The sequence below is a fragment of the Suricata suricatta genome, chromosome 10, assembly GCF_006229205.1.
Source record: "Suricata suricatta isolate VVHF042 chromosome 10, meerkat_22Aug2017_6uvM2_HiC, whole genome shotgun sequence".
NCBI classification, from domain to species: Eukaryota; Metazoa; Chordata; class Mammalia; order Carnivora; family Herpestidae; genus Suricata; species Suricata suricatta.
Window position 1 is genome coordinate 73,378,170 of NC_043709.1, and position 17,455 is coordinate 73,395,624.

The following is a 17,455-nucleotide window of genomic DNA, read 5'->3' on the forward strand; positions in this document are numbered from 1 at the left end:
ATGTTTGTTGCTAATATCTTCCAGTTATTTATAAACCAAATGAGATAATTATAGAAGCCCATGGAGTTTGAGAGTTAGCATTTAAGTTTTGTCGGGACAGATACAAAGAGGTTATTTTGTAGCACTACTACCATTATTCACAGTTTGTAATAGAATCATATGCATATATGACTAACCTACCCAACACATTTCTGAGGCGGAGTTAATCCATTTTTGTAAATGAGAAAATCAAGCCCCAGAAGGCTTAATATGTTCAAAGAATCTGTGCTCTCTAATACTGAGTCAGATTTTGCCTAAAAAAGTTTATAAGTAAATGGTACAAAATGCAAATTTCTAAAATGTTTTGAATATTAAAAATAATGTCTAAACTGGGATATTTTTATTTTTGCCTTGGTTATCTAATATTCATGAGCATCTATGTCTAAGTATTCTGCAGCACATTGAATACAATACTAGGATAGAATATATTTAATCTAAGTAAACAAAGTAAGACTGTCTAGGAAATTGTTTTGTTTGATTAGAATGGGAACGTGTTATGTTATTTTATCTCAGTGTGACAAGAAGAAATAATGTGACAGAAATTAATGTAGATAAATCGATATGTTTTAACTTCTTCAGCTTTCTCTTTTCTTCTAAAAAGTACAGTAATTTTTACAGAAATTGTGTAATGTTTAAATGGGAAAGCATATTGCAAGACTGAATTAAGTATCTTTTTACCTTTTGAATGCATTTGGGTAATTTCAGCAATTTGATTCAAATAACTTTATTTCAATTACATATTATCTCTGAATAATTCAAACAATTAAGGCCAGAGAAAGGAATACTTGCAGAAGATTACCAAGAAAAACAAGTAGATTTTCTTTGTTCATGTAGTATTTTTGATATCACTCTAATGAATTCCTTTTGATTTACCAGGTATTAGAATATCTTACACCTTTCACCTGTGAGAACAGGCTTTCTTTTTCTTAACTTTGTGATTTTCCCAGCATAGCTCCCCAAATAAGTGTGGAAAACACTGTATTTGTTCCCTAGTTACGTGTATCTATTTATTCATCAGTATACCTAATTATAATTGATTTTTAAATTTTGTCTTAGCAATCTCTTATTCCTAGGAAAAATACTCATTGTAGTATATTTAGAAAATTAAAATAGGCTAAAGTAGGAAATAAATCACTTATAACCCTAATCAGCATCTCTCAGAGAACTACAGCAATTCTCCAATGCATTTATGGGAACATGTTCCCTTGAGGGAACAGCAGTTTTGAAGAATATAGTAGTCTAAGTTGACCAACAGGCAGATATAAATGGTTTTCAGATTTGTTTTTTAATTAATCGCTCCATTGATTTTATAAAATTCTAAAAAAAACAATTAAAAATAGGCTGTAAAAATGTGTGATGTAAAGAACTGCATATTATGGTAGGTTTGAGAAATGGTTTTTAGGAGCCTTTTTGGTTTAACTTTCAATGCTGATAGAAAATTGGAATGACAGAGATAGAAAGGGAGAGAGAGAATGAATATGTATTCCTGTCACAATGGCCCAAATTTCTGTAAATTATGATTAATCCATAGTTATTATTATTACCATAAGATGCCTGAAATATATATTTAAGATTAATTTACCAACCACAATTAAAAAAATAAATAAATGTCAATGTTTATTTATTTTTGAGAGATGGAGCATGAGCAGGGGAGGGTCAGGATGAGAGAGGGAGACACAGAACCCAAAGCAGGCTCCAGGCTCTGAGCTGTCAGCACAAAGCCCAACATGGGGCTTGAACCCATGAACTGTGAGATCATGACCTGAGCTGAAGTTGGACGTCCAATTGACTGAGCCACTCAGCTACTTCCCAACCACAAAATTTTAACATTCTCCTAACTTTTTGATTTGATGTGTACTTCTTCATTCAAGATGCATGGTTTCTAAAAAAGTAAAAAAACAACAACCAAACAACCAACAAACAAACCAAAAACAAGACAAACAAAACAGAGACATGGGCTCTGTCATCATGCTCTGCATATATTACAGATAAAGTCATAAACTTTGGCATTTATTTATTTTGTTATAGTTATCACTATATATATGTGTATATATGTATATATATATATCACTGATAATAGTATAGGTACCCCCCATAAATTACTTTTTTTGCCACAGTTAAAAACTATTATTGGCAGAACAGCTGTACAAAAGTAACTTTGAACAAGAGGTGTGAATAGTCACATCACTGTAGAACATGAATGGGAGAATAGGAGAAATTAGATAGAATCTATTTGACTCTTGTTTTTCCACTTAGACCCGAACACCAACAAGGTAATTACAAGTCTAGATTTGCCTTACCTAGCAAATTAGATTCCTTCTTATAAATCAACTGGCAATGATTATGTACTGTATAATGTTATTACATTTTTTTTTTTAAGGATTTCAATACTTTGGGGCAAGTAAGTTTTTTATGTCTTCCCAACACCATTAATTCCAGTTTTTCCCATTGGTTAAGGACTCCCTTAACAATGTCAAGGTCTAATTTCATGAGCTTTCAGTCACTTTTGTTTATTAGAACCATCTTGTTTTTGTTTTTTTGGGGGGGTTATTTTTCTTTTTCTTTTTTATCCTTCCCTCCCCTCCCCTTCTCTTCCCTTCTCTTCCCTTTTCTATTTGAGGGGAGAGGGGTCAAGAGAGAGGGAGAGAGAATCCTAAGCAGGTTCCAGGCTCAGCACAGAGCCTGAAGCAGGGCTCAGTCTCATGACCTTGAGATCATGACCTGAACCAAAATGAAGAGTCGGACACTTAAGTGACTGAATCCCCCAAGTGCTTCTAGAACCATCTTATTTTGTTAATCATTACATGCTCTTCACTTTAAAACTTTAATCTCAAACTTCAGAACTCCTCACTTCCTCTCCCCTCAGTTGGAGCTATTTTCAGCTACTTAAGAGAGAGCAGCAGGTGGAAGAAGGGAAGGATAGATGAGCTGGGAGGCAGAGGTGTGGGTCTCTTAGCTTCTGAAGAACCTAGACCTTAAAGGGGACATGTATCACACACTACTTGTTCCTTAGCTCTCCGAAGGCACTTCCTAGGACCCAGGACCGTCACCTGACATAGTTTTTATTAGCAGCCACAGGCTGGACCTGTAGGCAGTTTCTGTAGCTCTCAAGCATCTGACTGGGGGCCCAGATGCTATCTTCTCCTTCAGGCACCTCAGATTTAGGAGTTCCCTTTCACTTAACTTTGGGGAGTGGGGAGAATGTCCTCCTGCCGCCCAAGAGGCAGGGAATAGTCTGTCACTTTATGAGTAGGTTGTGAAGAAGGGGCTGATCGTAAGCAAGCGTAAGAGGACACTTAGCATCTTTTGTTTTCAGCTTTGGACCTAGCTGGAATTCCAGAAGTACAGGAAAAACTCCCGTCAACATCTGTTACCTCTAAATGAAAGGTAATCTTTAGGATCAGCCCAAATCAGTTACTGCCAATTCAGTAGCAGCTTCAAGTTTACAAAATTAGCCTTAGTAAATTTAGGCAGTGGGATGTACCCTTTTAGGTGTAAACTGGTTAGCTTCCTGCTTTCCAGTGTGATCTCTCTTCCTTAATAAGAGTACGGCATTCACGCACACACACACGCACACACACACTTTATTTAGGATGTAGGGTTTATGTCTGAGGGTAAGGACCAGAGTAGTCTTGATACTTTTAGAAAAGTTAGAAGGAAAAATCCACGAAAGGAAAACTCATGATAGTTTCAAATGCATTATAATCCAACATATTATCTAAAGCCTTCAGAAATGCTGCACATTACATGTTTTCCAGGTAGAAGCATTACAAAGCTTTGTTAAAGGCAATGAAAGAAGATTATATTTGAAGACAGTTAAACTTTGTGATGAAAACATAAACTCCTTTTCTTTTTGCTTCTCTTAGCAGAACTGAACCTACCACGTTATTTCTCCCTGGTGCACAGTATACCCTTTCTAGAAAAGTTTCCAGGACTGATTCCTAGGAAGGAGCCAGCACAGTTATTTTTCACCTTTGATACTTCTAATTTCAATCTTGCTCTTAAAGAATTGTCTTGAATAAGAAAAATTTCTTGAATAAGAATTTTTTTGTACTGACATCTGTAGGTTTTAGGTGGATGTTGGCAGTTTGCGGATTTTAAATTCTAGGTTACAGCTGTTCAGAGTTGATAGGAATGCCCTGAGGTGAAGGAGAGTAATTTCAATTCTTCCAAGGCAGGTACTTGCCTCATACAGTTTGAAAGCCAGGCTGTGGTAAACATTCTTTATTGGGGAGTCAGTGAACCTCTGCCCAGCATTGGCACACTCAGTGAACTCTGTTTCTTCACCTTTTGTGATGGAACTGCTTTGTTTCTTTGTAAAAACATTCTTATGTGAGAGTGAAGGCTTTAATTAATCTTTAAAAAGGCAGTTAATTTTTGGTAGGAAGCTATGGACAAGGAATGTGCAAAGAGTATGATTTGGGGGAGAAACACTGGAACCAGTGTTGAATAGGAAACAAATATTTTCTTATTCAAGACTTCAGTTATTTGAGGTTGTTTTGACACTTAGCGACCTTTCCATTTCTATGATTTCTTTAAAATGAGGGGTTAAGGTAATAGTGAGTGATGTTTTCCCAGGATCTTTCTAAGAAATTATTTATTTCTAGTACCAACTGGTCACAAACAGGACCTAAAGTAATACTATATGAATGTATTTCTCTTTCCGTAAAATATGCAGTTTCCCTAAATTCAGTGATTGGGCAAAAGTAATGTCTCCTTACTTTAGCCAAATTTCCTCGTTACTGTAGCATTTAAAATATTAAATAAAAATTAAAAGATACACAAATGACGGCCCGTTCCCAGTGCCTGCTTATTTATTTTTGTATTTCAAAAGATTTTATATTAAGTAATCTCTACACCCAACATGGGGCTTGAACTCACAACCCTGAGATCAAAAGAGTCACACGCCTCACTGACTGAGCCAGCCACGCACTGTGCACCTGCTTATTTTTTAATGGCATCCAGAGGAGAGGAATTGAAGTTGTGAGGGAATTTTGAACAGTATTAGAATACTATTGATTCACACAAAAGAGAACGGTTTTTGTGTTTTGTTTTGTTTTACTTTTTAAACCTTTTTAAAATAATAGAACAAAAGAGAAGTTTATAACTTTCTTATCAAGCAGCAGAACAGATGACTGAAAATATCAGGACTTCTACCTTGGTTGTGGAAATAAAAGGACCCAGAGATGGTGAATGCTACTACAGAATAAACTACAGATTATAAGAAACGTCTTAATTTGCTAATTTCCCCCACTGGTATAGTTTTGGTTCATTTTAATGTTACTTATTTTGGGGAAAAATACTGATTTTTTTCTTTAGTTCTCTATTTTGTGGAAATAATTTGAGTTTTATCTTTTAATCTTTTAGGTATGATGTTGATTCAAAGAGCCCCAACCTGTCCAAACATGTAAGTTCATACTTTATGGTTTTATGATGATTACATAGACAATATCATGATTTATGATTGGTATGTAGGTTGATATGTTAATATTAAAGGTATATGTCTATAAGTTTTCATGGAATGATTGTCATAGAAAATAAACAACATTTGGAGAAACTTATTAAAGCAAAGATATCTTTAATGTGTGAAATGGATTAATCTTATTACTTAGATATTTTTTAGAGAAATGCTTTCAGTTCCCTGCACATTTGAAATTAGACCAGGTTGAGCAAGATGAAGCCCATTGTCATTTGGAGAGGCTTTACTTCTGCAAGAACTTGAAATACTTGGGTGCAGGCAGAGTGATTTGCTACTCTGTTGTACTGGTGGTTTATTTGTTCAGCCGTGTTTTCTATGTGCCTCTCATGCTTGCACTGTGTCTGTCTCAGAGGGCACAGTATGAGCAAGATGGGCATATAGAGTCTCTTTTCAAGTTCACTGAAAGTCTCTTTTTTTTTTCTGTTCGGGACCTGATCTTCCCTCCTTCTACCCATTCCTCTTTCTCAAGAGCTCTACTCCCCAGGCCACAACTATTCCCTGCAGATGCTTTTAGGTGCAGGAGCAGCAAAGGCATCAGAACTAGGAAAATACAGAGGCAGAGGTCTGGAGGGAGAGTTAGGCCAAACCAGCAGGAAGGGCTGAAGAGGGGAGAAGGGATTGAGAACAGCATTCTGAAAGTTTAACCAGGTTCCAAGTGGACTCTGAGTACATGGATATAGAATTGGCAGCCATGTCCGAGTTGAGAGGTGAGAGGTGAGAGGAGGACTGGAGTCATGGTCATCCCCAGGGGGTCAGGGGGTGAGATTTTTTTCACTTCTCCATTGTTGTAGCTTATTGACTATAACAGATGGATATGATTTCCAGTGTATTTTGGAGAGTGGGATGTCATAATTAAGAGAAGAGAGGACACCTGACAGGCAATCCTAACCTAAGAGGCTGATTTGGAGGAAATTAGGAAGCTTGGTATGGTGGTAAAAACCACAAACTACTGTTCCTTTCCTTCATTGTAAAGAAGCTATGATATTTATTTTTGTCATGAAGCATAAAGCAGAATCATTTGAAGAAGCATTCAAAAAATAGTCTTTCTGTGATCGACTTTTCTACAAATTGAAAACAAATACTGTAATAAGCTCATTCCTCCCCATAAGTAAAGTTCATTACCATTGCCATGCTGCCTTCCTGCTCCTCAGAAGACTCCAAGCATTGTGGCTGGACATTTTTAACTTTGTAGTGGAAGTTTTCCAAATTCCACTGGAATAACCAGAAAAAGAATTCCATTTTTTAGTCAAAACTTTAGTTGCAAGGAAAGAAAATGCATTGTATTTATTTCACATGTACATGGTTAGTATTAAAGGGATTTAGAAGCATCTCATAAATGTGTTGTGTAGCTTGCCCTTGTAGGAGCTACAGCTAGAAACAGGCTTGGAGGGTCAGGACTGTGACAGCAATTTTCTCTATTTCTTTCTCTCTGAGGCTACATATTCTTTACATGATGACACTTCTCTGAGCTTCTGTTCTCTCCAAAGGCCAAGTTTCTGTTTATTCATCTTTGTAGGAAAAATGAACTCCCTAAACTCTTGAGTGGGCATAGACTTCCAAATGCCCATTCTTCCTGAATAATTTCTATGTTTCTCAGTTCAAACTACTTTTTAGAGGACATGATAACTTGGCAGGTAAGGGAATCCCCATAGGGTTGGATATTTTGAGGGTGAAGTGTGAAGATGGTAACATGTGATCCTTACCAAAGTAGTGGCCTTGAATTCAAAGAGAGAGTAGTAATTGGGATAGGAAGTTATCTCAAACATCATTAACTATATTTTCTTTAAATAATTCATTATTGTTATTATATAAGAGGTAGGTACCATAGAAGGCATGAATGTATATATCTTTTAAAATATTTTTCTTTTGCATAATAGCTTTTTATATTTTCCTTAAGAAAAATTTCATGTCTTCCTCCTGATACCCTGAGTCTGCTTCACCGCCATGGTTCTTTTCAGAACAGTCTGGGTTTCTCCCATCTCACTCTACTGTATTCTGGTGTCATTTCTAGTTGAACTATTCTGACATAGGTTAGAGAAAAATTTCATGGCCTCTTCACCTTCTGCTTTACCTGACTTCCCCATTATTTTGGACACAAATTGACTGATCTGTTCTTGACATTCTCATCTCTTCTTACTTCCACAGAAACGTCTCCCTCGCTTCTTTGTTTACTCATTATCTATCTTTTTTTTTTTTTTTTTAGTTTCTCTTCCTCCTCCTATCCCTTATTATTAGTGTTTTTCCTGGTTTTGTTTTCAATTTTCATCTCATCTCACTGGATAAGCTCTCCTTGGGAAATTTCAGCCGTTTCCATGCCTTACCCTCTTTGTGCCTCAGCAAAAACAAGCTTCCAGCTGCTTGTTTGATGGTCGGCCGAAGTCTAAAACTCAAATGTATCAAAAATGAATGACCTTTTCCATTCCAATGTTGCTCCTCTGTTATCATCAACACAGTGTACTAAGTTAGAAAACCTGGTCGTGTCGTTAACCTTTTTCTGTCTCACATACCACATCTTGTGAACCACCAAATCCGGCTCATTCTAATGAAGTATTTCTTTTCTGTCTTCTTTCCTTTCTGACTTTTACTTAATTCAGATTCTCATCACCTTTCTCCCGAAGTATTGCATGGCTTCCTGTAGTTCCTGTGGTTCGAATTACATCACATTTTAATGTATTTGTTTACATTACTCTCTGTATTATATTTCTTAAATATATTTCGCAAGCAATACAAATTAGTTAATAAGTGCCTGAGTTTATAAATGGATGAAGCATGTCAGATGAGGAAGGAAATGTGTTTTGGAATTGTGATATGAATTGTTAGAAATTAGTGTCTTGAATTTCTGTTAGAAATTAATAACAACAAAAGCCCTTGCTATTTGAATGCATTCAAGTATAGATTTTAGGTGGGAAAGCACATAACTCATTCAACCCAAAAAGAGTTCAGGAGCCTTTTAGATTAGAGGAACCAATAAACAAACTGGGTCTGCTCCCGGAGGATACAATTGTTTAAAAGTGTGATTGTCGACCTGCCAATTTGCAAAGTGAAATAAAAACTGGAACCTTTGAAAAAATACTGCTAAGTGCCTGGGCTTGTATTTGGAGTGTAGGCACTTACCTTTTACAAAGGGGGTTTGGTAGCAACAGAGACTCCTTAAGTTAACAATAATAAAATTTTTTTTTCTCATTCTTATTTCTGATAATTTTGACAGAAATCCCTTTTGGGATGACTTTATTTGATTTCCAGTACTTAAGGATCTTGGGTCAAATTCTTACATTTTTGGTACTAGTAGGGAAAATGGAAATAAGGTATAGAATTGTACCTTAGATTCCTAACACTCCAAATGAATACAGGGTGAGTGGTTAAAGAATCGGTGTATTTTTAACTGATTTTATTGATGGTGGGAAGGTTCATGGTGGAGAAATATTATGCCACAGAAACATTATGTGATGCAGGCACTGGAATCCAGGGACATTTTCCTTAAGGGGTTTTATCCATTTTATGATTTTCTAAGGAAATTATTATTAAAATATTATCCCCCCGAAGTGTTAGATCCTGGGAACAAAATCTGGCATTTTGAATTCCAGCTTTGTTCTCTAAGTTGTTGTTGAACCCACTCATCTTAATGCCATTAGCAGAGCTACATAGCATACTTTCATTTGCATAATATAATTGCACCAGGCAAATCATTAATGAAAAGATTAATAACAGGTCCATAATTGGTATATCTGGGATTCTGCTTGGTGTTCTAGACCAGATGACACAAGACTGTACTTTGTGTACTAAATTTTCATACACACCAGGCAATCCAAAATGCCTTTTTCCATTTGGTGATCTTGGAAGGTCCCCACTAAAATTTTTGTTTTAGACATGGTAATAGCTCACTGGATTATTTTGGCCATGAAATATCAGCCTTCAGTGAAGGCGTGTACTTCCTTAATATATTTTCTAAATATCATATATATAAACTTCCATATGTAGATCAGTTTTGAAAATTTCATTTGAAAGATCATTGTTTGGACCATGAAGTACCTTTTCTCGTAGGAAGTGGGACAAAATTTTTCTCATTAGAAGAAAAGCCAATTAACCCATATAAGTGAACCAAATTCTAATGTATTTTCATAAAATCAGGCAAGAAATAAATATATTCAGGTGCTGTTCAAGTGCTGAGTAATGTAGCAATATGGAAGACAAACAAGGTCCCTGTTTTAAAACAGTTTACATTTTGGAACTGGAAAAGTGGAATGGGCAGATTTATTTGATAGAAACAAATGCAAAATGATTAAGAGAACTGACTTCTTTACACATTGACAAGATATTGATACTGAGAGACAGTGACTGATGAAGAATGCTAGCTAGAAGCTGAGGTTCCTCTCAACCAGGCAGAATGATTCTGCACAAGTTCTCATCCTGGGTTTACTTATGCAAAGAGAAGGAGTGAACTACTGATTATCTAGAGAAAGAGCATTCCAGGTAAAAGGAACAGCAATGCAAGGACCTTGAGTCAGGGAAATATTTGGAGTGTTGATGTGACTGAAAGATAGCTACCATAAATAGGGCTTTGTGAATGATAAGGAGAGCAGAATGCTATAGTTTGAAAAGGTACACAGAATTCAGATGATACAGATATTTGCAGGCTGTGGCTTCAAGAAAAGTTTATTTTAATGGATTTTACTGGAAGGTGTTTTATGCATTTAAATAAAAAGTGGCAACTGACATGGCAAATGGGCTTGGGAAGCAAGACTGGAATTAAGGAGGCTGTTGGAGGAGAACATGACTGCTGGTTGACCTATGAATTGGATCTGGTCACTCCCTTTTCTGTCCTTGAAAAGTATGTTCTGCCCACTGGTTTCACTGACATAGTCTTGAGAGACTAATGAATGTTGAGACCATCTGGACTGAATGTATGACTGACCCCCATTAAGGCCTCTATAAAAAAGTTGTAAGATTCTGGCAGGCAAGTGTGGAGATCTACTCATCTTGTAGCCGTCCAAGACAGCCTCATAATGTAAGTTCCCTTCCTTATTAAACCTGCTACCTATCAGTCTGGAGTGACCTGCCTTTTTCTTCAGTCATTCTTTGCCCTCCAGGTATGGGGGCCAGTTTCAGATTTTACCTGGGGAACTCCCCTGGTTGTGAACCAAAAGAGACCAGCTGTAAGGCTGTTGCAGTTTGGCTGCATGAATAGTATTTGGTGGGTGTAGCCCTTGAAGGGCTAAGACGTGGTCAAATTTGGAATATATTTTGGTGATGTGCTTACTGATGAATTGGATTTCAGGTGAGAACATAAGAGAAAAATTTAGAATGGCTCCTAGGTCGTTGGCAAGAGCCACTGAATTAATGGTGTTTACTTTATTGCAAGGGGTACATTGTGGAGGGAGAGACTGAGGTGGTGGGGCGAGGATAGAGAACTCAGTGTTCAGAATGGGTTTTTGTTGTTTGAGACCCCAGTAAGCGTCCACTGGAGATACTGACTAGGCCATCTCTGGAGAATAGAAAGATGCTTTTGCAAACCATCAGCCATTAGAGTTGGAACTCATTAAAGTCACCTAAAAAAAGAAAAAAAATATATATATATACCTGAAAAATACATAAATGGGGAAGAAAATAGAAATGAAGCTAGAAATTTTGGTGAAATGAAGCATTTAGAAATTTAGGGGAAGAATATTAGCCAGAACTAGCATTTTTAGAAGCTGGTCAGGACATGTTACTTTTCAATTCAAACCCTGCGTGGCCTCCCTCTACACTCATGATAGTTTTCACGGTCCTTCGGGGCCCCTGGTTCTCTTTCCTTTCTTTTCCTTGCTCATTCTGCTCCAGGGCCATCTTGCTTTTCCTTGAACAGCCCAAGTATATTCTTGTTTCAGAAACTCTGTTTTTGCTTTTTCTCAAACCTGGAATGCTTTTATACCAAATATTCACATGATTCCTTTCCTTACATTATTTATATTTCTACTAAATTATCATCTCCTGAGAGGCCTTTTCAATAATGACTTTCTTTTCCTATGAAACATGCTTTCAGGCCCACACTAGATGATGAGAGCTAGCTTCTTAAGCATATTCAAGCTAAAGTATTAATGACTGATGTTTTATAAATGGATTATATTTCCATTTACATTTCCAGTAAGGTCTTATAAAATCTTACACTTTCAGGGACAATGCCTGAGTTACATTTGATGACAAGTATCTTCAGCACTCATTAAGTTAAATTAGGTGTGATTGTTTAAATGCAAAACTGCCCCGTATTTGGAATTCAATATTTAATAATGATTTCAAATGATAGATTTACATTACATTTAATACTATCTAATGTGTATCTAATAGTGCTGTTATATTTCATATTATTTAATAATAATAAGTGGTAAGTTTTCTAGTTATATGGCCTGTTGACTGTCTTACAATGACTATTAGCGAGAGAATATTTAACTTACTATCTGGAAGCATATTACACTTCTCATTTCTTTGCTAATGAGAACTAACATAAAGTGATATGCCCCCAAAAGGTAAATATTTTCCATAGGTTTCTCTCTGAATAGTATAGCTTTATTTTGTAATCTCTATATAGCAATTAGTTAAATATATATGTAGTGAATTATTTTTAAAAACTGGTTAATTTAGCTCAATGGCCATTCCTTATTGTTGAAAGCTTAATTTTCATTCAGTGGCTTACTGCTTTCATTTGGACTCTTCACAAACAAAAACTTTTTGAAAATCAAAATTTGTGTTGAGGTAAAAGAAATATGCTCAACTTTGGAGTATAATTTTGAAATTGTATTTGTAATTTAACCATTGATGTCTAAGTTTAATTTTATTAATTTCTTGGAGGTAGATTAGAATTTTTGAATTGTAGATGTGTCTTTCCATTAAATAGACAAATCCTTGTCTTAAAAAGGTTGATTTATTATTTTCTTAAAATGTGACAAATTGTTTCTACTAAAATATTGAATCCAATTATTTCATGTTGAGTTTGTCTTATTTCCAAAATAGCATATAGATGTGATAACAACCAAAGAAAGTAGAAGTCATTATTGGAGTATAGAAACACCATATTGATTATTATAAATGATTGCCATATTAGCATAATATAACTAAGTCACACCTCAGTCTTTATAGTTGATGTGATTAGTAGGAATTAAATTGAGAGGTAGTCAGCAATATTAGCAGGGAGTACCAGCAATAAAATAGATAATGTCAACAATAAAATGTCACAGGTAATATAAGCTTTCCTCATTAATTTTTTCTATAATGGTTAAAATAGTGTAAAAGCAAAATGTTTTGTATTATTTAATCTCTTTTGCTCTTACTGGCTTGGCATGAATATGCTTAAAATCAGTTAAATGATCACAAAATGGGTACAAGTAGTACTTGGAGGCAAATAATCTATTTTATCAATAAATAGAATGATTAGCTACCTGACAGTTGACTGCACCCAATTACTGTGCTGTGTTAAAACTTGGCTATCATGAGTCAGTTTAATGTCTTGTCATCTAAATTATCTATTAATTAGAGATCTTATGTTTTCAGATGTTCCTTGATTACATCATAAAATAGGAATGCCACTTACAGACTATTTTTATAGACCTTTTAGGTGAAAGATGCCATGCTATTGAATGCTTATGATCTTGTTTATGAGGATGCTGATGGTCCACTACAGTTGATTAGTTTTGTGATAGTATAGAAATCAGAACTTTCACTTACCATGAAGACTTCCTGGTTCACTCTATCATTGTTTTAAAAATGTCATTCTTCTACATATATATGTTTATATGTATACTACTTAACATGTAAGATAAGTTAGTATATAAGGCACTTTTGGATTTTATAATGATACTTAGAAAGAGTATTTGAATTGGCTATGAGTGTAAAGGGGATATAAAATATTTTATTCAGGTAATTATAGTTTCTGCAGTACTGGAATCTAGTAGTAAGAGATAACTTTTAAGTATATAGTACTATCCTTTTAACCCCAGGGAGGTAGGGAGGAGAAAGGAAGCATATATTTATTAGATGTTTACCATGGTCAAGCATCTGTCCTAGGGCTTTGCATATATTATCTTATTTAGTCCTCCCAATAATTTAATATGTAGGCATTATTTATTGTCTCTATTTTATAGGCCAAGACATCAAGACATAGAGTCATTAGTAAATGGTTGAGCCAGAATATAAACACAAACAATATAGACACTCATAATTCTCACTCTTAAGGAATATGTTGTATTATTTTGCTAAATAAGTGAATAAATAAGGAAATGTATGTAAAAAATCTTTTAAGGAGGATCTATCAGAATTAATACTGGTACCTAGGTAGCAAGCAAATACACCAACAAACAAAACAAATTCATTATTGCAAAGTAAATTACCTTATTAATATGTGTGGAATTATTAAAATATACAGCATTAATGTAATTTTTATTAATATAGATAAGTAGCTAGGTACAATATAATATGAAATATAGTAGAGGAATGATCAGTAAAAATTGGTATGAAAAAATAATGAAGTAATAAGTTGGAGAGACTTAGAATATTATGTTCATGCATGCAATTAAAGGAGACATTCTCCTGAATGTTAAAAAGAAACAGAAAAGAAATACAGTCAACTCTTGAACGACATGGGGGTTAAGGATGCCAACCCCCTCCAGTCAAAAATCTGTGGATAATTTTTGACTCCTTCCAATCTTAACTGCTAATAGCCGACTGTTGACCTTACTGATAACATAATCAATGAATACCTATTTTGTATGTTATATGTATTATATACCCTAATCTTACACTAAAGTAAGCTACAGAAAAGAAATGCTTATTTCTTGTTATTGAGAAACTGGTAAGGAAGAGAAAAATAAATTTATAGTACTATACTGTATTTACTGAAAAAAAAATCCATGTATAATTGGAACTGCACAGTTTAAATTCATGAGGTTCAAGGGTCAACTGTATATTTGTATAATAATCAGCTAGAATCTGATAGTATAGCAGGGCTTCCTTGGATTTTTATCTGCATTATATTAGTAATAAAACTAGATTTAAGTAGTTAGAGGAATCATCCGATGACTCCTTGTGATGTGCTGATAACTTTTTAACTACCGATGCAGTGCAAAACTCATCTTATTGTTGTATTGCTTTGTGTGCTGTGCTTTCTGCTTTTTTGCGTACTTGACTTTGCACTGCTAGATATTTCAGATTTAATGCAGCATATTGTATTGAGGGTAATATCCGAATATATTCACGGTAATATTGGTAGAATGTATTCTATACACTAACAACATGGTTTATGTACCTTTAAAGAGATTTCAAAACTAAGTTATATCTGTATATTATTTCGTTTATAAAATAATAATTAAATTTGGTAAATATTTAATGATCTCTTGGTCATTTTGGGGAAAGCCCAATAGTTAATATGGCTGGATGATTTGAAGCATTTCTCAATTGCCAGACACTGTGAACTAGATATGGTCTATGTGTGTGTTAAAGCTGTGGAAGCGTGCCTGGATTTATTACTGGAAGTTCTATTTTAATGTAATTATAAGGACTCATAAACCAGTACACAACACCATAGTAAGAAGCAGTGAGGCCATTTGTGTTAAAGGTAATTTTTATTTCTACCTTTAACTATGGGCCAAAATATCTTAAAATAGCCATTTAAGAACACATGTATTCTATTACCATATTGTTTAAAATGCATAGGAAATGTGAAGCATTGAGATGAGTAAAAAAATAATTTCAGTAGAAATTTCCAGTGCAAGGAGTAGTTAGTTGACAAACACTATATGCTGATATTTTTCATGGTGAGTAGTGAATGTGTTGCTTGATAGTGTGTAAGCACAGACCATTTAAAGTAACTACATAAATGCCATAAATATTTAGGGGCAAAGTGTTTCATAACTGTAGAGATAATGTATACAGATGCATACCATATCTTTTGGTACACATTTTATATTACTACTTTAGTTTCCGTTTTGTTCATCACTAATATTTGTGTGGGCTGTTTGCTAACATGTCTTCTCTAATATGGATATGCTCTGTACTTCTGTTTTCTTGAGTAATGACAGCACAGAACAGCTTTTAGTGAGATGTGGCCATATCCGTTTAACATGTAGTATGTGTAGCTATCAGTATCAGTATTTTTAGAAAAGAGTTCTAGAATCCTCCATGTTTTTCACTGCTGATTCAGAAGAACAGTGATCTATTCCAAATCTTTAATATTCAGCACTTTCTGCCATGAGACTTAGAGAAATTTAGTTTTTTTTAAAACCAATAAACGTATCTGTAAAGTCTGTATTGAAATTGGGAAAGACATGTTGCTACTAAGGATATTTAATTTAAATAAGTCCAGGCTTTATCCTAATTACTTTCTACTTACTCAGAACCAAAATTTGAAATGATTTGTACTTTTATGAAGGTGTTATAACTGATCTAATGTGAACTTGTTCCTTGGTGAGTCACAGATACACCAGATGTAGTTGTCACACAAAGGAATCTATTTGCAGCAAATAAGGAGATCGTGGGAAATCACAGGGAATAACTTCCAAAGCCCTGACTCTCTGAGCAAGGGTGGATGGATTCTTTTACTTAGGGTTAGGATGAATATTTAGAAAGGGGATGCTTTTCATCGTATGTAGAGGTGGGCACAAGGTTGCATGTGCACCTTAAGAAAACATCTCTATACATACATTGTATGTTATGTTAACGAGACCTGTGTTCCTTCTTGGGCAGATAATTTAGCATTATAATGAGGTAGAAGTAACTGTTCTTCACTCCATAGTCCGTCTGTGCAAGTATGATCTGATCTGGGTGGTCTGGGCCTCTGGAACTCTTTGGCAGGCCAGTTGTTATAGCTTGAAGGGTAGTTTCAGTTTCCATCATGGGATGCTGTGCCCGTTGGGTCTTTTTCCTGAGTTAAGTAAGAAATAAATTGGAAAGAAGGTAAGGAAAAATGAGACAATGGTCAGTGGGTACAAACAGATGAGCATTACAGATCAAGTCTTGGGTTTAGCTGGTCATTCTGTAATGTGTAATTTAGTTGTGTTAATCCTTAAGCCATTGAATTTCAGATCCAGAGTTATTTTCTGTCTTTCTGTCCCCACCTACCCCCTCCCCACCCTCACATGTGCAAGAAAAGCTTACACCAAATCCTGTCGCTTTTCTCTGCACTGTTTCCTACAGCTTCAGTTTGGATCTTAACACTTGGCTGTTAACTACTATAGCCTTCTGATTCATCCAGATTCCATTTTTTACCTCATTCCTCAGTCCATGCTGCACACTGGTACCTGAGCAATCTGAATGTACTGTTCTAATGGTTCCCCTGCATTGCTAAAAGGCTTCCAGGTGCTTCTGATTATCTTAAAACAACTTCCTTGTTTGTTTTTGACTGGCCACCTGGGCTTTCCACAGTCTGACTTGGCTCTTCATCTTCCATTCTTTCCTTTACCTGAAGCCCACTCTTTTCTTATTACATTCTTGACCGTAGCTTGGATCTATTCTCTAGGATTATGTAAGGGAGGAAAAGTAATTTTTCCTCTACCCTTCTAGGTTCTTGGCTGACAACCCTCTGTAATGAAAAAGACGATTAATAGGAGAAAAACAAAAGAAAGTTTAATAACATGGTATACTTCCTGTATATATACATAGGAGATACATGGGGAAATGGAGTAACTCCCTGAAATGGTCCAAGCTTTATACCATCTCTTACTAAAGACAAAAGATGTTGGTGAGTTGGGAACCAGTTATGGGGGGTTTTCAGGCAAAGCATTTTAAAGAGGGCCTAGTTTCTGCAGATTGAAGTCTCTGCCTTCTCCACTGAACAGAGTTCCTGGAAATCTAATAACCCCTTCATCCTACCACAGCGAGGGAGACCCCCATAGATATGGAAATTTTTCTTTTCAATGCAAATGTCTCCTGCAAAAGGCTAACTTCTAGCCTGGTTTCCTGAGCTTCCCCTGGGTC

The 17,455-nt window shown here is 35.4% G+C and overlaps 1 protein-coding gene across 2 annotated transcripts in view; it reads left to right on the forward strand.

The window, feature by feature from the left end:
• Window positions 1–17,455, forward strand: part of CPNE8 (copine 8) — a 222,752-nt gene that overhangs the window by 59,074 nt on the left and 146,223 nt on the right. For both annotated transcript variants that reach the window (XM_029954822.1, XM_029954823.1), the window contains exon 5: window positions 5,407–5,446. In XM_029954822.1, the coding sequence (XP_029810682.1) occupies window positions 5,407–5,446 (40 nt within the window). The remainder of the gene's footprint in view (window positions 1–5,406; window positions 5,447–17,455) is intronic.